We start from the raw sequence: 22295 nt of genomic DNA, 5'->3' as shown, positions 1-22295 counted from the left end.
AATAAAATGAAAAATTCTTGTACAATTTATTTTTTAAATTATTTATTTTGTAAAACTCTTAACTTTGCTGCATTATGAAAGTGCTTCCCTGTATTCACTTCATTTTTCCATTTGCACTGCTTGAAAATTTTGGTTTGCAATAGTAGTTCAATAATATAGTTATTATGTTCTATACACGATGATGGAGTAGAAATGAATAAATTTAGCGATGTTTTAATTATTTCTTTGTTTACTTCAGTTTTTAATTGTTTTAGTACTTGTAGTTCACTTTTAATTTTATTGAAATATTTATCAAATACGTATAAACATAATTTAGTGGTTTTTATCACTAAATCTGATGGCGCTTTAAGTCCTTGTGTGGGTCCTAGGAAATCATATGTCTTAAAATAAATTAAAATTTGGTCTTCATCATTTAAGTTTAAATTAGATTTTGTTAAATTAGTGTGACAAATTGCACATAAATATTTTTCCAAACATTTGTTGACCAAATATCCAGCAAAATATTTAGTTGAGCAAGACTCTAGTGTTGGAGTTTTTTTAATAACTGAAGTTATTGAAACAATTGAAGATGGTGAATTAGAACTAGAATTTGAATCAGTTTCTCGAACTTCTGTCTGTATACTGGAGTTTGTTTTTTCTGGTATTTCTATATCCTTTAATACGTCAGCAGTTATATACTTCTCACTATCCGATTCACAGTTATTACATGTTGTAGAACATTTCATTAGGCTATATGAACAAATATAGCCAAAACAACAACGAAAAGTTCTAGCAGTTGGATTTCTGTTATACCTAGAAATATTTATAACAAAATGTTTATAAATACATTGATTTTTAATGAAAAACTAATTTTTAAAATGCATTTAGGTATAGCTTGATAGGTACCATAAATTATATCGGAATATATTTTTGTTAGTTTTTCATTATAAAAATAAAAAACATGTTTTACAATAATAACTGTAAAACTAAAGTTGTTGCAAGTATACCTAATAATTATTGCTTATACATAATTGATAATTATGCAAATATAATTTATAAAAAAAACTGATACCCATCACTAATTACATAATTTGTATATATACCCATTTTTTTGTCGTATTATCGAAAATAAATTCTCCAGAGGATCTTGCGTTAGCTTATTGGTCATTAAAAAATAATCGTCTTCTGTATAACAATATTTTTCATCTATTTTTTCATTTTCGTATAGTTGGAAAATCGCAGATACAGTCCAAATTACCCCAGTGAAACAAAAAGGTACACTAGATTTGTTTGTTTTGTGACATATTTTGACCGCATTCTGAAATAATTTTTTAGCCGTATTTAATTTTCCAATACTTGAGGGTTATGACTACTAATTGGTCTCCGGTTTGGATTGAGATCATATAAATTTTTACTATTCTCCGAGTCGAATATGTTATTGACTTTATCAATAAATTCAGCTGTATCAATGGCCGAATGTGATTTGAGTTCTTCTGTTGTTAAACATGTTTTTATTGACGCCGAAACTGAATGACTTAAAAGCTGAATAGCCAATTTGCAAGACATTTTTTGAAATGGATTTGGAGCCAAATGTGTTGGTGTGATTTTAGGCATTGCACGTGATTTGTTCTTAATATCAATTTCATATGTTTTTATGTCTTTCATAGATGCAAGTTTGGTATTATCAAATTTGAAATCACCATTCAGTAAATTGTTTCGTACACTTTTTATAAGGTGAGGTAAATCATAAATCAAAAATATTTTTTGTCCAGATATTATTGTGTGTGGATTTTCTTCGGTTCCTTTAAGAAGTGTGTACATTCGACGATTTTGAGTATCTTGATCACAAACTATGCAAGTGGCCATCAAACCCAAATCAATAATTTTTTGTACGCACTCTTTTATAATAAGAACCAGATTATCGCCTTTAATACCACTTCCCGTAAAAAAATAACAAAGAGGAAACTTCCAATTTGCATAAAGACCACGTAGCATAACGACTAAAGCATGAGAACAAATTTTGTCACTTCGGCCTAAAGTTCCTATATCTTCAAATCCTTCAACAACATCTAAAGTTTTGTTGTATTCTATGCATTTCATAATTGATATCTCGTCAAGAAGGATAACATATTTTTTTTCTGAATAATTGAATTCGGAAACCTTTAATTTAATTTGCTCCATGTACTCGACGGAAAATCCAGTGGAATATTTAATAGAATTTAGCCAATGACGAACAGTACTTTCTCCAGGTAATATAATGCCGTTTCGGCGCATGTATTTATATGTTGAAGGTGATTTATAATAAATAGATAGAGCAACTTTTTTTTCCCTAGGTGTCCATGGTTTACGTGTTTTGTGTAGTATTTGCATTGTTGTTAGAGCCTTTGAGTTCACTGATGGAAATTTAGTCATTTCAAAAAATTTTTTTGATTCAATTTTTTTAGTTTGTTGTTTTTTTTTTTTTGAATCCTTGAGACTTTGAATAATATAACGTTTTTGTTTTAATATTCTTCTCATTTTGATTAAATTTTTTCTTAATTTATTATTTTGAACAATCAAATTTTCCGGGTTGCTTGTATTATTACGGGTTTTTTTTATTGGTACAGTATTAACATTTGGAAGACTAATTAAATTTGACACCCAATTTTTCGTAGTAGGAGAAATAGTTGTTAATGATGCAGGACTACTTTCGCATATTGAAATATACTTAACGGGTGTATTACTATCTGTTGTGGTATTTTTATATGTATGTTACGGTGTCAATACTTTTAGTACCGGCGTAGATGAAACAAATGAGCAGTTTGGACCTATATTAAAAAATAACGTAGAACAATTTTACAATTTTAGATAATTACACGACTGCATAGGAGATACAAGCATATACAACGGTCACTAACGAAAAAAACAAAAAAAAAATTAAAACGGATACAAATTACGGATGTGGTGGATCAATATTTTGACTTAGTTTGTACTATTTAATATTTATAAGTATTTTAATTTTTATGCTTTTTGGATTTTGAGTGAAACGAGAAAGGTATATTGGTTTTACCATGGTATGTTTTTTTGTTCAATTTTAATTTATTTTTCGAGTCTGCAGTATATCTACATGTATTAACTATTTCATATTTGACCAGAAATATGGCTAAAATTAACTAATTATTAATTGATAAATAATACAAGATCAACCTAAATAAAAAAGCATAGTATTCATCCTCATTTTAGGTAATTTCAAATACCTATAAATACTATAAAAATTTTCGAAATCTTTTGAAATTCACAACATACTTATAAAATGGTCATATTATAAGTGTTCTATACAAATGTTAACACCATCGTATTATTATTTTTTGAGTTATAATGAAATAGCTAACATCGTAAAATCGAAATCGCGGAAACCTTTGGTTTTGTCAAAATAAAAAATTCAAACGCTTGTAAAATTTTCAATTCATAATCCGGTAATTTTTTTTTTTTTAGTTCGTTTAGTTTCGTAAAAAGAGCAACTTTTCAAGAATATGGTGCTTAATTTCCTAATAATAATATAATACTCTTAGTATAATATAATGTTAAATAATATTATAAAATTACTAGAGTATGAATTTGTTCGTAGTTAGATTGATTTATCCGAGATGTTTTCTTTGGCGTGGTATTTATTGTATCGCTACAAATATACTCTTGTTCTGAACCAAAATAATAGACAGTAAAATTACTTAAATTTCCACTCATAAATTAAAATAAAGTTTACACACCTCCAACGAGTTGACTTGGTTCATCTATAATATTCATACTCGAATTCCCTTCAATGCAATTTTGACGTCCTACATAGAAAATGTGCGTATTTTATTTAAATACAACCATTGAACATAATAATTACTAGCGTATTGAAATTTTAAACCCACTTCATGTAATAATGGATTATACATTTATACAGGATTATACAGTTACTTACCTAAATATTGGTTAGGAACAGCATTTTTTATGAGTCGTGATTTTGGATTTTTTGAATTCGTATACATTTCTTTTGAAAAATGATCAGAACAAATATATTTTTTTTTCAACTTTTTTGGACTTAGTCCTTCTAAGACAATGTTACCTAAAATTAATTTATATTTTACATTTCTACCATAAACTGTTCCATATTCAAAAATTATAGGTATTCTAAAAAATAATATTTAAGCACCAGCATGAAAACATTACTTACCAGAATTTACTATCCATTCTTTTTCAATATCTGTATTAGAAGAAAATGTGTGAAATACATTCCGACTTGTTTTTCGATTTTTCGTACAATTATAGTACATACATTTATCACCTCCTGACATTTTATAAAATAAAAATTTATAAAACGTATGTAAATAAATGTGTAAAAAAAAATACGAATTTAGTAAAAGTATAATATTATAATATTCTTAATTTTATATTGTGATGTTGTCCGATCGACCACTGGAAACACTATGACGCAAGTATAAATATTAAGTACTGAAGTAGATACACAATAGTCAATTATCAAATATTATTTATATTTCATGGAATGAAGGAAATTAAGTAGTATTTGAATATCAAGACACTATAATTAGAATTTTGTTCATCAGTCGTGCGACGTTTTATCATTGATTTTGATTTTTTCATATTTATATCTAGTTTTAAAATCTGTTTTATCAATGTAAAAACTATTACATCTATCATGTCTATTTAAAAGCCACTTTTATTCTATTTTATCATTTTTTGCTATTATTTAAAATCCAAGCGATTGACTTAGAAAAATTACTATAAGTACTTTATACTATAATAATTATCAATATTAATATGAGGGAGTTGTTTAATGGTATAATGAATATGTATTTTATTAATTTATAATACAAAAATATAATAGACAACGATCTGTATAATATAGTAATTGAATATGTACACCGGGCAGACGTATACACCAGTGACCACTGACCAGTACACGTAAAACGTAATATTTTTAGTATTGCGTATTTTACGGTGTACAACAGCACGACTGTACTGAATTGGCATTGTCGTGTAATAATAGCAACAATGCGAAATTAATATAAATTAAAAAGGGTAACTAGAGGAATGAGACGGCTGATCGGTGGATGCCGAATAGGTACTCGCAATTCTCATTCTGAATACATCTCTCCACCGCCCCCAGACATGACTACTAGCGATTACGGTGTTACCATATGTGTACCTACTAACCTTGCGATCGCAGCGCTTTAAAGCGGCACCCGATTATTATTACCGTGCCGTCGAAAAACCGGTCAGTGAGCAATCTATAGTATTTATAATCAATGTTATTATTTATATATCACTGTCTACCGATAACGACGACGCGTCGTCGTCGTTGTACCGGTTACAGTTGTTTCAGCAGTGGAGTGGGGGTTTTAGTTCACCGACCAAACGCTAGCAACGGGAACAGCGCACAAATCAATGAAAAATTTTTGTATGTACCATAAAACATTGTTAAAAACTGTTTTACGGGAACATAAAATACACAGGCTACATTTATAATAAATTCATGAAATTTTCACCATGTATTGGGGAGAATTTTATCTGTGATATAGTGTTTTTATTTTTTTCATATTTTGACTCATTGTAGTTTTATAAGCTTTTTAAAAACATATAATATCATGCATATTTGAGCTTTAATAACTCCTTTCCTAATTATTTTAATAAAAAAATAAAGACACTACGTCACAGAAATAGTTGTCTTCCATATTGTGTAAGCATTTTGAATCCCTAGTGTGATTATAGCTCTGATAAAACGTGTTCGCGTGAACCTTGTTTTTGGTCTCAATATTTACGTGTGTAGCGTCCTCTTTAGAATATATTCAATTTTGTGTTCTTGTCTAATATTAATAATTTAATCAATATCGTCAATATCTTCTTCTTGGTTTAAATTGGATGTTCCAACTGCACCAAGTCTTAAAGGACATCAAAACATCGCCTCGTATGGTGATCTGCCAATTCTTAATAAATAACAATAAAAATGTTCATTATCAATCTAATTAATGCCCAACATTTGTAATTATCAATTATATTTTTACATTATATTTACATTTTTTAATAATTAATTTCAAAAAATGAATGAAAAGCCAGATTTTTTCTAAATTTAATAAAATTATTCCCGATAGCTAGTCTTTAGAATTATTTTCAGCTATCCATGTCGCCAAAATATCTTCTACATCATGATTCGCTCGTTCTATCGACCCTTGGCTTTGGCTATGTCTTGGTTTACCATGAATTATTTTGACATCACCCCACACCACATTAAACTTAGTTATAACAGTATTTACAAATTATCTTCCGTTATCAGGTTGGAGTATTGCAGGTGTACCAAAAGTGGTATAAATATCAATCAAATTAAATTCTATTTCCTCAATTCGTTTTGATTTTAAAGGTCTTAGTAGTATAAGTTTTGTTAGATGGTCCTGATTATTCATAATTAATTTAAATTCATTAAAACTTTGACTTTGTATAACAATTAGATCCATTTGAGATCGTGAATTGAATGCATTATGAAGTATTGGTTTAAAGTATATTGTTTTAAAAACTAGGCCTCATTTCGGATTCGATGATTTATTTTTTAGACTTAAATAGATCATAATAGTTTTCTTAGTAATATCAAGTATTAGATCTTTAATTCATAAATCATTCGGCCCCGACCGCCATGATCTATTGACTATGATCTATGTGACTATCGTGTAAAATATCAAATAATGCGTCGTTTGATATATAATAAAGTACACTTTCTGAATCACTGCTTATAAATTTAATAAGTCGTTCTTTTCCATTTAGTATTAGTACATCATACATACAAATGTATCTATTTATATTCTTTTGCAATTTTCTTCTCAGTTTTCTTCCCAATTTTTTCCTTGGCTAATTTCACTTCTTTTAATCTTAACATATATTGCTTTTGTTAAAAATTATTTATTATCCTCACGTTTATTTTTCAATAAATTAAATAATGCGTCGTAAAACTTTTGATGCATTTCATTTGAAGTCATGTTTTTAAAAAAATAATTTAACACTTACAAATGAATTACAATGATGCAAGTAAACGTTGGTATAAAACGAAAAAAATACTTGAACTATAGGTATTCGCACTATACGTAAGTAAAACGAAGACTGTAACAATACTTGTTATGTTATTAGTTCCTGTGAGTACTAAAACCGTAAAAGATAATATTCATTAAAAATCAGGTACCTAATGTGGAATGTGGAATGTGGATATTAAAAGCAGGGGTGGACACAACACGGCGGCAAGAAAATCAGCGGCCATTTTAATTTAGGTACTTTTGTTATCAAATGATAATCAGTGATAACTGATATTCGTTATTAATTGTAATTTCAATTATGGTAATTGTTCAATATGTGATCTACCAAACAGTGTGAAACATGGTGACCTATTGGGTACCAAGAAGTTTTTACTTGTGGATCATTTTTTAGATAGTATATCTACCATAATACAGGCCCATGTGCAGGATTTCAGAATGGGAAATGTTTAAAAAAAAAAATGTATAAAATATATTCATCGATGATTAAATAGTATTATACAGGTATTTATATACATTTTTTAAGTATATTAAAAACGTTTAAATCGATATAATACTATAAAATGCAAATCATTGTAGTAGTAAATTTACAAATACAAATGTAATACATTTACAAAAACACATTTTATATTTTTTTGATAATGATGGGAGGTTGGGGGTTGACCCATGGTCATACCATAGTATAAGACTTATAAGCCCCCAAATTTCAAACTCTTATTGCACCTAATACCTTGAAAAATAATACTACTATTAGTAACATTTGAAAATGCGCAGTAGCTTATAAAGAATATTACTACCGTTTCATGATGGAATAAAATGTTACTAACTTCCCACTGTACCTCAAATAAAATGGCTGACTGATTTCATTATTGCCCTATGCTGCCCATGTAATTTGTTACCAGTGTCCATTCTGCTTTACTCTGTGTTAAAAGTTAAAACCATTAAAGATAACATTAACTTAAAGACGATCGGAAATGTCATAATGACTAGCCATTCTATCAGATTTTAACTTCGTCTGATTTATCAAGTCAGTTTCATAAATATATATCCATTATAGATAATGACTACATTACCCAGCCATTATATGGATTGACTAGTCAATATCATCATTAACTATATTTACGACATATATATATATTATGGGTGGACCGATCGATGTCCAGATTATACGGATCTATCATACAAAGTGATGAGCAAACCAAGAACAAAACCATAGTCTTGGTTTTGGCCATGGTCTTGGTCTTACTGCAAGAGTCTTGCATTACTTAAAATTTAAAGAAAAAATTATATCTCCATCTAAGCTAGGAGTTTATAGAATTTGATAATTGTTTATTATTTCCAAGATATAATTAAACTAGTACAACATAATTGTTTAATTGTTTCCGACGCAGACAATAAGTAAGTGTAAGATTCACTAATACTACGATAATCAACACAATAAAAATATTTACAATATTTCACGAATAGTACACGAAATAAAAACACCCAATACTTGTAAAATAATACCCCAAATATCAACTATAATTAAATCTTGTTTTTGTATAAAATTCAATGAAGAGATTTATTTACGAACCTAAATAAATACAGTAAGTTCCCGTTACAACGAATACCGATACAACGAAAAATCCCGTTATAACGAAAGTCATAGAAATCCCTTACCGAAAAGCTATTAAAACAATGTTAAACTAATCTCAATACAACGAAATGATAGATTTTTAATAATCCCGATACAACGAACTATTTGTACTGGTTATAATGTATGTATTTCCCTACTTAATTTAATCTAAAGATAAGAAGCATACGGTTTTACGAAATTATCAAGCCATTAAATTGTCATTATAACGTGTGACCGTGTTATTCCACGTCAATCGATAACGCTACACAATCAGTCGGGTCATAGACCTCTTACGTTGGTAATTTTTATTTTTTCGTATTTTATGCTCCTTCTTTACGTACGTACGTGATGAGTTCTACAGTAAAAAGAAAGCAATTTTCGTTGGAAGAAAATAAAAACATAATTTCTGAAGTAGACAAAGGATTGAAGAAAGGCGAGGTGGCAAAAAAGTATGGCATATCCCCATCAACATTATCAACTATTTTGAAGGACCGAGAAAGCTTCTTGAAACAATTTCAGACTTCTGTTTTTGTCCCGAGCAGGAAAAGGATGCGTAAGGCACAATTTGAAGACGTTGATACGGCGGTTTACAAATGGTTTCAAGATGTTCGTTCCAGAAATGTTCCTCTGACCGGTCCTTTAATTCGAGAAAAAGCATTAGAATTTGCTAAAATGCTCGAAGTTGAGAATTTCCAAGCAAGTGTCGGATGGTTAAATCGTTTCCGTGAGCGTTATGGTGTGTTGTCTAAATACATTTCTGGAGAGGCGAGTGACGTACCAATGAATTCTGTTAACGAATGACGAAACGGAGAAGTTGCTGCACTCATCAAGGAATACAGCCCTAACGATGTCTTTAATGCAGATGAAGCTGGAGTGTTTTTTCAGCTTGAACCAAAAAGGACATTAGCCCAGAAAGGAGATAAGTGTGTAGGGGTAAAGCTTACAAACAACGCATCACCGCTCTTTTCTGTTGTAACAAATCGGGAACGGAGAAACGAAAAATCCTCATCATTGGCAAATCCGCAAAACCTCGTTGTTTTAAAAACTGTAAATCATTGCCATGCATCTATAAATTTAATAAGAAAGCATGGATGACTCAAATAATTTTTAATGATTGGTTGATAGATTTTAATACAGAAATGAAAAAGAAGAAGAGGAAAATTCTTCTTCTTATCGACAACTGTACTCCACATAATGAACCACCAAAATTGGATAATATTCGTGTGGAATATTTCCCACCTAACTGCACAGCTGTACTTCAACCTCTTGACCTCAATCATCAGAGCTGTAAAATCACGCTACAGAACTTTTTTGTTACGTCAAATCTTATGCGATTTGGAGAAAAATATCCAAAGAAAATGCAATGTGAAGGAAGCTATCGAATAGATATGCGGAGCTTGGGATGATATCAGTCAATCAACAATAACTAACTGTTGGAAACATACAACCACAACCAAAGACACCAATTCTGTTTCAGAAGTGGCCAAATATGATGAATCAAATACGCACGAAATCCAACAATCTGAGTTAGAGCAAATTTGGATCACTGCGAAAAAGAAAACGTCGCTTCCTGACGACGTGAATTTAGAAGATTATCTCGGTGCAGATGACAACGTTTCAACATGTTATGAACTAACCGAAGTAGACATCATTCAATCCATTAAAGACAGCAAGATGAGGTCACCGATGAAAGTAGTGGAGACGAAGACGAAGAAGCTGTGTTGGGAAATGATGTGCGCAATGTCACTTCATCAGAAGCCTTTTCAAGTTTGGAAGTAATGCGAACATTCATTACATCACAGAGTGATGTACCGGACTTCATATTTACAAACATTCACCAAATACAAAATTATTTACTTTCTATTAAAACAGCAAACCTTGTTCAAAAGAAAATTGATGATTATCTATAATAAAGTTATTTATTTTTTCGCAAATTATTTACTTTTGTTAAAACTGTCAATTATTTATGTATAATAAAGTTATTTATTTTTTCGCAAATTATTTACTTTTGTTAAAATTGTCAATTATTTATGTATAATATAGTTATTTATTTTTTCCGCAAATTATTTACATTTGAATTTTTTATTTATTACATATTTACATACAATTTGTATTTGAATCACATAATTTTTTTAAATTTGTTTTTATTTCAAATTTTCAAAATTTCGTTACAACGAAATTTCCGTTATAACGAAAAAAAAATAAGTTCCCTTGGAGTTCGCTGTAACGGGAACTTACTGTATTTATATTTATAAATATACCTTATCTCTTGTATCGGTGATTTTGGTGTTATTATATATTTTTGTGCTCACATATCAACATTTGTGTCATATTCGGCAGCTTAAAATAATTTCATTATGTTTCTGTAATTGTTATTTGTCACAAAACTACTTTATAGGTAGTGAATATCATATCCATTTATTTCTTATCTTGTTTTTAATAATTAATAATTCGTTATTTCAACTGTAATATTACATTTTTACTATATTCTTAATAAATTATTTCATTTAATTTACAATGAACGTGTTTTTCTGGGTACATTTTTTTTTTAATTAACATAAAAATTGCAAGGCAGCAAGTGGGTCTTAATTTGGTCTTGGTCTTTGTCTTGGTCCTGCTGCAAAACCAAGACCAACTTTGCTCATCACAAATCATACTTATTATTTTAACCAATGGCGCAAAATAAAAAGAACCACTAGCATAAAAAAATATTTTATGATCACAAAATAAATATATAATAAATAAATAATTTATTGTTTTCTATAATATTTCTCTCAAAAAATATTAATTATATAAAATTAAATCTATAATTTTCATATTTATTAAATCTGTATAACTTATAATTAACATAATTATCTATTAGTCATTGTTATTTCAATAAATTTATGTATATTTTATTTTTTATTCGATCTTTTTAAATTGTTTAAATTGTTAAAACTTAAGAGGAGTATTGTTATTTGTTATTATTTTTAATTCTAATTTTATCTTATTGTTTTAAATACAATGAAACACTGTTATTTGGTAATATTTTTAATTTTAATTCTGTTTATATTTAAAGAGAATATTGAAGTTAATTTAATTTTTTTTTTTTTTTATTTAAAAGATTTCTGACTAAAATTATACTATAAAAATACAAATTAAAAAAAAAATTTTAGTTATTAATTTATATATTTTTTGTTTATTTATTAAATACTTGTTTAATACCTAACCTAACGCAATAGTTTATTTGCAAATAAAATTGTGTACTTACAAATATAAACTAATGCTTATATTATGTAATATCAGTTACCTATCGGTAAAAAGTGGAATTGACCCATCCATAATATTTATGGATTATACGTTTTTATCCACTATTTGATTTTTAACAAGTGAATGTACTTGTCAATTGTTAATAGATAACATCACTACATATTATTCTGGTAAATATGTAAAATTAATTTCTATACTTTTTTTTATTATCTTTTAATTAATTGAAAACGTTCGATGGAAGTGTGAAATGATTAATTTATCAACCTATTAAAACTCTATAGGGAATATATTGCTTTCGTCGAATACAATATTATGACATTGACACCACATATAGTAGGTAAAATGAAAAAAAACTTTATTTGGACATTGGATTTATATTCTCTCTGATGACAGTCTAGATCTAGCATATACATAATATAATACAAATTGGATTGTAAACGAAGAATCAATAACAATAAACTACCCGGTGTGCAAAATCTTATAGCATAGTAGTCGTATAGTTGTCACACTGATGGTTGAGAAGTTACATAAAATATTATGAGATTTAATTATTTTTAATATTTATTCAGAATAAGTACTTACGTTGTTCTTCGATAATTTTAACAGAAAACAATGTCCAATCTTTTGCTGGATTTTGTGCCATTTTCATCATTGAATCGGTTATACTATGTTTTTTTGGCCATTGACAAAGTACATTTTCATTAACTCTGATTAACCAATTACATGGTAGTACTGAGTACTTATTTTCTTCTTCAAATAAGCCTACTGACCATGACTATAGGAACAAATTAAATAATGTATAGAACAATATACCTACAAGAACTGAGAAGTATGTCATTCCATTAGCTAGAGCAAATATTTACATGGTAAATTAATTATTATTTAAATATTAATTAATTTAATACATATACTATATAATACAATACATATATTAATATTATTTTATTGGCAATTGTTTCTATTTATAATGCTCAATTACATTTTGATTCGTATAATGATTTGTTTTTTTTAATTATTGACGTTTTTATTTTATATTTATATCTATCCAATATTTTATAATATACAGATTAATGTGTTGGATGAAAGGTAGTGGATGTATTTAATATATTATAATAAAAATATAATTATATAAAATTATATATATATATATATATAATTATGATAAATATAATTACCTGTTTTGAAGCCATTATAATTCTTAATACTTAAATTCTGCGTAGAACTGCAACAGTGCAACGTATTAATGTATTATACATGTAGTATATTAGTATGTAGTATGTTGACTACGATCGTTGTTATTCAAACATAAAACGTAGAATGAATAAAATTTAATAAAATAGCGAATGATATTACTTGATATGATGTGGGTAATACCCTTCACGATAACTCTATAATTTATTATTATTTAGCCGCAACGCATACAACACAACAATAAATGCGCGTTTTTCGATTTATTTTGTTCATCATACTATTATGGTCATTATAGGCATAATGAAAATGTTAAATATAATCTTATTTTGTAGATAATTTATATAGATCTACCAATTCGACAAAAACCTCTAGTCCTAGAGGCGCAACCGGTGCCGTTTGTATTATTATTTTGGTTATTACTATTGTCTATGTTTCGTTAATTTTAAGATCGCAAGAAAACGTTATATACATATATTTTGGTCTTTTATTTTTTACTTAACATGGTCATTAATCATTACAAACTGAACTACGCATGGAATTCCTTAGTGTAACTAGATTATCCCGAACTTCATGCGATGACACATAGAAATTGAAATGTGTAGTCGATTTTGGGACCCAAACAGTACTTCGTATACAGATTAATAATTTACATTACATTTTCAATCTAAATGTGCCTACGTATAGAACAGTGGCGTAGCCAAGGGGGGGGGGCTAAGGGGGCTTAGCTTCCCCCATGGGCCATGTTTATATGTATAATGTATCTTGACTATTTAATGGAATCAATGCTCGTTTTAATCAAAGGCTTATTGATGTTATGCCACTTGAAGGACTTATTCCGGCCAATTTAAATATGTATGACGATAAAAATATTATAAAAGCTGCTAAAATATATGTCCAAGATCTCCATGATGATAACTCATCTACAATCAGGGCTGACCTATTCATATGGAGGCAACAATGGAGTCAAAATACTATTCCAAAACCGAATTCTGCTCTTGATTCACTCTCTCATCGCACCAATCTTCGACCTAACATTAAAATACTTTTACAATTATTCGCCACGTTACCAGTTACCTCTTTCACTCTGGAAAGAACGTTTTCAGCACTTAATCGCTTAAAAAATTTTTAAGAAGCACCATGTCGGAAAACAGACTGAATGGGTTAGCTATGGCTAATATAAATAAAAAAGAGCAATTCCATGAAAGTGAAATAATAACTGAATTTGCCAGAAATTCGCCTAAGAGAATGCAGCTGTCAAAGTGGAGCAAATGACTGAACACTGAAACCAAAATTATTATTATTATTATAAATTATATATTAATAAATATTTTTAAAACTATAATAAAATGCTTGAATTACGTTTAGAAACTTGGTGGTAGATGGTGGGGGGGGGGTTTAAGGGTGAATTCTCATATCCTCTCTTACCTTACTTATCCAAAAAAAGTGGTTAGCCCCCCCCCATTTAAAAATCCTGGCTACGCCACTGGTATAGAAGTCTTTTTTGCGATAAGTTTTTAGTGATGCTCATGAGATGGCTAATGGATATAAAACGGAGAAGTCACATTTGAGATTTAAACAGAATATCACATAGTAGTGGGAGTCATACTATTGCACATCGGGTATACTATACATTCAATATACTTAATTGCATTCTTCCAATAGGTTATGTGGTGGGACGTGCGAAAGCTCACGGAACCCACTGAGGTGATAATATTGGATTTATCGAAAAACGAGAATGACGGCGAACCGGAATGGAGTAGAAAAGCTCGCACCCACGGAGTGACTTGTATGGATTACGATTCATCGATCCCGATACGTTTCATGGTATGTACTGGTGTAGTTTATTCGTTTTTTAGTAGGATATTATTTCTAAACAATATTAATGACGGTACACTCTTTAAAATCCTATCTTGATTTTTAACTAGGAATATTTCGTTCATGTCGTTACCCGATAAATGCATTATATAAGCTTGTGGTTTTCAAACTTTGAACCATCTGATTGTATTTTTAATACACATTCAAGGCCATGCGAAGGGCGGGGGGCAACAGGACCATTTTTCTCCAAGCCCCATTTTTGGAATATTTTTTAAGTGTCCCTATAAAGTCTTGATGTATAATTGATGTATAATAATTAATATTAAAGCCCCGAATACACTGAGCAATTTTGTTTATCATATCTTATTACTATGGTCAAAGGACTCCCAAATTAATTTGCCCCTGGCCCCAAAAAACCTTGTAACAGCCCTGTTAAAACCATTAATTGTGCATGTTGATCAGACTTAATATAAATATCTGTGAGTTTTAGTCAGTTATAAAACTACAGGTTGCATAACTTATATATGAACGAAAAATCTTTTTTGTGGGAATGATTTAAAATTAAACATTTTTCAGAACTTATTAATACTATATTCGAGGTTTAAAAGTAAATGTTAATAAATGTTCAAAATCCAATGCATACAATTATTAATCTATTACGTATAATATAAAACGGTAAAATATTATATCCTGATTAAAATTTTTTTTTTTTACTTTATAGATTGGCACAGAAACTGGATTGGTGTTTAACGGCAATCGTAAGGGCAAAACCGTATTGGAAAAGATTTCAGCTACTTATTACTGTCATCACGGCCCCGTGTATTCAGCAAAGCGGAATCCCGCGTTCTCGAAAAACTTTTTGACAGTCGGTGACTGGCAAGTCCGGATATGGTCAGAAGACGTCAAGGAATCGCCTATAATGTGGACCAAGTATGTACCGTGGTATCATAAATATTTTATCACTAACGGAACGTGTAAGATTTGGAATTAAACAACATTTATATGTATATTTATTTGTAGACATCACGAGGTGCGGTTAACCGATGGCGCTTGGAGCGAATCGAAGCCATCGGTTTTCTACACGACCAGAGCGGACGGATTTCTTGAGTGTTGGGATGTGTTGCAAAAGCAAAGCGATCCAATAATGACAATGAAGGTTCTCGACGGGATAATGAGGGGGGGAGGTAGATTCATATCGCGCGACAAGTAACGTTCATTCGTTTCCGTTCAGGTGGCGGACCAGGCGCTGAACTGCATCAGATGTCATGAAGGAGGTGCTTTGTTGGCGGTCGGCGGCAACTGCGGTATAACGTATGTGATAAAAATGAACGATTGGTTCGTGACGCCAGGAAAAAACGATCGGGCGCTATTGATGACTGTGAGTCACGCGCGTGGACAAACCATGCTCATCCAGTCTGGGGGCGTATTTTAGGGGAGGAAGGAGCGATCACCCCCCTCTGAATATGTATTTAAAGAATCGATTATATATGCGAGAAGCACATTTTAAATTTTTTTAATGTGAATCATTTTATGACGAAATCAATTTACGCGTGGCTGTGAATACTAAATTGGGCTTTTTGTCGGGTCCATGCTTTAGTGAAAAATTAAATAAAACATAAGCGTACATTTCAAGACACAGACAGGTGTTAAAAAAAAACTACACAAAAGTCGATTATAAGTGGATCCGCCATTAGATAAAAAAAATAACCACAAATATTAAAGATTTACCAGATTTAAATTACCAAAAATTTTACTTGTACATTTTAAGCCTGAATTAAAGAAAAAATTTGAGTCGCCCCCCCCCCCCTAGAAATAAGTTTAAATACTTCCCTGATCCCACCGTGGACTGTTGATAGGTAAGGTGTGTTGTTATTAAGTGTTTCGCCAACAGATGTTCGACCGCGAGACGAAACGGGAGAAAATAATCGAAGCGAAACAACGAGAATTGAAATTGAAAACCAAATCGTCGGCTAAAGCGGACACTGCGATGGCAAAACTTAAATACGACAAATTAGTCGAAGCCGAAGCCCGGATGATCGCGGAGGCGGAAAAAGAATTCGACGATCTAATCGCAACAATCGTAATCACCGTACATTTATGTACTATACGCCTATAGACAGTGCCGGATTACTTGTTAGGTGGAGTAGGTGCCCACCTTAGGGCCTCTCTCATTTAAAGGGCCCTGTGAAAACGGAAAACCATATATTTTTTTTTTTTTTTTTAATAATACCTGTATTTTATTTACGAATTTACGGGACAAAAGTTATTATAAAATATAATGTATATAATGTTGCAGGTATTATATGCGGTAATAATAATGAAATTATTTTGAAAAAAATAGATAATTATAATTAATAATAATTAATTAATTTTCTTGCAAATAAAAAAAATTAATAAACATATTTTATTTATTATTAATAATTGGTTATTATTAAAGCTGTTAGTTTTAATTATTGGATAGTAATTTTAATTAATGATTAGTAATGTTAAAAATGTATGTAAAAAATAATTTTGTTGGGCACTAAGTTTTAATTGCCTAGGGGCCCACAAAAAATTAATCCTACACTGCCTATAAATATAGACTTTTTAGAAATTATACGAATAAGATATATATCTATAAAAATCAATATATTTAAAAAATAATGTTTGTGTATTTGCAGAATGAACAATTGATCGATGACAACAATGACAACAAAAACAAATTAAAAAATCGAGTAGAAGTGGGTGCTGATGAACTTCAAGATCAAACAAATGTTCAATAATATTTTGAACCTAGAATATTTATTCTATAATTACCCTGTTGTTTATACTAATATATTGAATACTGTTAAAAGGCCATTATTTAATTTACTTACACTGAGGTCTATACGGTATTTCAGTATTAACCTCAAAGCTACCTTATAAGAATAGTTTATGGTACATATGATATTATACAGTATAATAATTTTATTATTTTAGGCAAAAATTATAATTTTAAAACACAAATTGCTTTTAAATTATTTGTATACAGTATCGTCAAAATTAAATAACGCACCCAAGTACAAGCCAAACATCTATAATGATGTAAATATAGCGATATAACCATTAACCTGGTAACATACTGTAAAAATAAAATATCGAATGCTATACCAGTTACCGTATAATTACAAATGTATTAGGGTGATCGTTATTTATAAGTCATTTTTTTTTTTAAATATTATTCCGTATCCCATAGATTTGTTAAGTTACACGAGAAAGTAATTTTGATAACATTTAGAAGATGTGAATCAACCCCTGCTGGTGCCGAATCATGGTTGAAATATGGCAATTTAGGCTGGTATTACTGTTTTTTTAATTTTATTCAAAGACTATAGCAATTAGAGGTGGGAATTTTCGGTCTTTTGAATGATTCATATTTATAATATATAATATATAATAGATATTTATAAACAAAAAAAAAAAAGAATAAATAAAAAAAAAGTATAAAAGTTTTATAACAACCAATTGTAAAAAAATTTCTGTTGTTCTAGTACATCAAGATATGATATTAAATTATGCAGATCACACTAAAAACTTAGTAACTAATAGAAACAAAGTTAAATTTTCTATTTTAAGTTATCGTTATATGAAATATACAGATGAAGGACTTTATGCTAGTATCTCAGTAAATTCAACAACTGAAGAAAATTTCATTCTTCAAAAAATAAATACTCAATTAAATCTTACACTACCATCAGAAAAACTTTATAATGGACCATTAGCTATAAAACCGGCTAAGCTCAAAGATATAAACGATCTTAGTTCAAAATATGTACCTAGTGAATATTTGTGGTATATATAGCACTACAATCAACAAATATTCAAAATGATATTATTGAATGATATTATTAATTCCGGTTTGGATACTAATGAAGATTATTAGAATGTTATTTTTTAATATTAACCTATACTATTCTAGGAGTATTTATTTTTATTTTTTAACACAATGTTTCTAACATTTAATACTAAGAAAGTATTTATATTATATAAAATGTCTGACTGAGATTATGTTTTTGTTTAAGTTTTGTTCTTTAACACATCGTTTTTATTATTTTATACTAAGTATGTGATGATATTATTTATAACTTGTGACTGAGATTATGTTTTTGTTTAAATTGTATTGTTTATTACATTGAATTTCAATATTAAATATTCAACGAGTATAATGACACAATTTTTTTCTTACAAAGTTCCAAAAAAAAAAAAATTAATAAATTAATGCTTTAAAAATTATAAGATTAATATAATATGAACATAATCTCATAAATTTATTTTTTATGTATAAACTCCTTCCCTTCAAAAATGTTTTTATTGCTCCTCTGTTTGGGAGGGTTGGAGACAGAACCTCTTCTTGAAATATGTAGTGTTGGTACTTAGTAGTTTTTTTCAATCTTAAGAACTACTTGATTCTTATTTTTGTTCAATCATTTTTTTTAGATGAAACATCCCTTCTCCCCCTAAAATGTTTTCTTACTACGCCCCTGTAAGGGTAGAATTAATTAATATACAGGTTATTTATACAATATTATAAGAAATAATACATTTTTCATATTAATTACATTATTTTATACATTAAAAGTAAAAAAATATTTTTACGGTTCAACAATAAGACATCTCCAAGACTTAATTAAATTTTTTTTTGAGTATTTAAAAATACATTTTTTATAAAATTAATTATAATCATTGCCAAGGTATTTGAATAAATTTTTTGTACATTTTTAAAACAGTTTTTTGTTTCTCTTGAAAAATTTAAAAAAGTGGATATGTTTTTTTGTAGCCTAATAAAAAAAGTAATGACTTGAAGTGGAAATCAAGGGAGAGGCCACAAAAAAGATGGATGGACAGCGTTAATGAGATATGGAATGCAGCAACCCATGGTGGGGCGGATTGGCAAGTTATAGCGTATAGGTATTTTGACAAAATATAAATATAATATTTTAACTTTTTCAGATTTGAATATTGATGCCTATATTACAGAACAACTTAATTATTTATTTGATAGTGGCGCATAGCAAGTGTTGATGAAAATGTTAATAGTGTACAGAATCAGAATAAAAATAATATACAATGTAAAGCGTCAAGCCTTCTTTAATCTTTTCGTTCTCGTACTTCGTGCCTCGTGGTGTTCGTAGTGTTCGTACTTTCGTGTTTCGTAGTTCGTAGTTTTCGTACCTCCGAAGTCAGATTTAAATTTTGCAGTTCGCTTCGCACAATCGCACATGATGTCGAAACCCAGGAGTGTGATTTGGGAATATTTTGAAAAAACGCCGAACGCAGAAGTTGTAACATGCAAACTATGTCACGCTTCAGTCAAACCATGTGGTAACACAACCAATATACGCAACCACATAAAAAGAAATCACCCTTCAATTAAACAAAGCAAGGGTGCCGTTGTAAGTAAGATTGGCCGAATATCACACTCAGTGGCAACTAGTTCCACAGAACCACTAGCAGAAAATGTTGACGATCCTGATGTAGTTACAGATGACATTGATTTTGCTGAGGTAGCTAGAATCATTTTAACTAAGGTAAGATACTAAGATGCAATATTACTAATAATGTGCTTAAAACATTAACCAATTTTTTTTTTTTTTTAATATAGGCTCAACAAAAACAAGGGACACTTCATTTTGCTTCAACATCTTCAACTTCTTCTGGTATTGTAGACAATGATTCATCATTCAGTTTTAGTAGCAGTAGATCTCCATCTGTTCAGTCAATACAAACCACATCCGGCACATCCTCATCAAATACTCCACAGTCAGCGAACTTAAGTCTTAATAGGCAACGCACAATATCTGAGTCCATTTCGAATATCAAATATTATGATAGTAAGAGTACATTTTATAATTCTTAGCTATAAAATTATAATAAATTGTCTACATTGTTTTTGAAGGAGGATATAAGACACGAGCCATCACGGATGCACTGATCTACATGGTTGCTAAAGATAATCTGCGTTATCAATAACAGAAAAACAGGGCTTTCAATTTTTCATGCAGAAAGCAGCTCCTATGTACAAGGTTCCATGTAGGAAAACCTTAACTAAAATGATGAAAAGTAAATATGAAGTTTTATCCACATTAATCAAATCCAAACTAGGTCTTGTTGATTACTTAACCTTAACATCGGATATTTGGACTGACACACTAAATACAACGAGTTTTTTGGGAATGACTGCGCATTTTTTAAGTTTGGATAAAGTTACTCTTGACAGTGTCACAATTGGTGTGTTGGAGTTGTCTGCCAGCCATACAGCTGAGAATATTACCATTTGGTTTGAACATATTCTTGTTTAATGTGGTATTAAAAAAAGCCAGATTTTCACCGTCGTCACCGATAATGGGGCAAATATATTATCTGCCGTAAATAAAACTTTTACCCCCGATAAACATTTGCCATGTTTTTCCCACACCCTCAATTTGGTTTCTGAAAGGGCACTGGCAAATCTTCCCGATGTGCATCATGTAATAAATAAAATTAAAAGTATTGTAACATTTTTCAAGCAATCGGTAGCGGTTTCCGACGAACTTAGAAAATTGTGCGATTTCAAATTAAAACAATCGGTATCAACACGTTGAAACTCAATTTATTTTATGATTGACAGATTCCTTTTATGTTTGAACCACATAGCTTCAGTTTTAATTAATATTCGCCGGGGTCCCGAAATGTTGACAGTTGATGAAATTGATATAGCGAAGGAGATGTTGTTAGTGTTAAAGCCAATGGAGGTGGCAACAAGGGAATTATGTGGTCAAAAATATGTTACAGGCAGCACAGTTATACCCTTAATTAACTGCCTTATTAAAAAAACATAGGATATTGATTTAACCCATCCAACAGCTTTAACCTTAAGGAGAGCTATTTTAGACAATTTAAATAAAAGATTCGGTAGGATGGAGGAGAGAAGTCTACTAAGCATTTCAACCATATTAGATCCTAGATTTAAAACTATTCATTTGAATAACGCATTAGCCTGTTCAAGAGCTATTAAATGTATTAAAAATCAAATTATTGAAATCAAAAGTAATTGTGATGAACCTAGCTCCTCAAACCAAGGCTCTAATGATGATAATGTTGAAAATAGTGATAGTTTGTGGTCAGTTCACAATGAGTTGGTTACAAAAAAAAAGCTGCATCACAAAGTTTAGAACAGTCTAAAGAGCGAATTCCTACCGAACTTAAGCATTATTTAAACCAGCCCACAATACCGTTAGGTGATGACATTCTAAAATATTGGGATATAAATGGCAATATGTTCCCTCTTTTAAAAAAAAATTGTACAGCCATATTTGTCCGTAGTAGCAACTTCCGTCCCTTCGGAAAGATTATTTTCTAAAGCGGGAAATATAATGACTGAAAAAAGAAAC

General features: G+C 29.7%; 2 protein-coding genes across 2 annotated transcripts in view; both read left to right on the top strand.

The window, feature by feature from the left end:
- The window catches only part of LOC112686245 (dynein intermediate chain 3, ciliary-like), a 28180-nt gene extending 10493 nt beyond the window's left edge, over window positions 1-17687 (top strand). The window contains exons 5-10 of the mRNA XM_025558450.1: window positions 14755-14916; window positions 15629-15837; window positions 15928-16063; window positions 16139-16285; window positions 16799-16987; window positions 17568-17687. Of these exons, the coding sequence (XP_025414235.1) occupies window positions 14755-14916; window positions 15629-15837; window positions 15928-16063; window positions 16139-16285; window positions 16799-16987; window positions 17568-17669 (945 nt within the window). The 3' untranslated portion in view covers window positions 17670-17687. The remainder of the gene's footprint in view (window positions 1-14754; window positions 14917-15628; window positions 15838-15927; window positions 16064-16138; window positions 16286-16798; window positions 16988-17567) is intronic.
- Window positions 17688-20147: 2460 nt separating this feature from the next.
- On the top strand, window positions 20148-21224 carry LOC112686254. The gene is made up of 4 exons (XM_025558456.1): window positions 20148-20453; window positions 20528-20756; window positions 20822-20865; window positions 20928-21224. The coding sequence occupies exons 1-4, from the start codon at window positions 20148-20150 to the stop codon at window positions 21222-21224; spliced, it is 876 nt and encodes a 291-aa protein (XP_025414241.1).
- The last annotated feature ends 1071 nt before the right edge of the window (window positions 21225-22295 follow it).

Source organism: Sipha flava, unplaced genomic scaffold, assembly GCF_003268045.1.
Source record: "Sipha flava isolate LNK unplaced genomic scaffold, YSA_version1 302_pilon_pilon, whole genome shotgun sequence".
Classification (NCBI taxonomy): Eukaryota; Metazoa; Arthropoda; class Insecta; order Hemiptera; family Aphididae; genus Sipha; species Sipha flava.
This window is presented reverse-complemented; position numbering and strand designations above follow the sequence as displayed.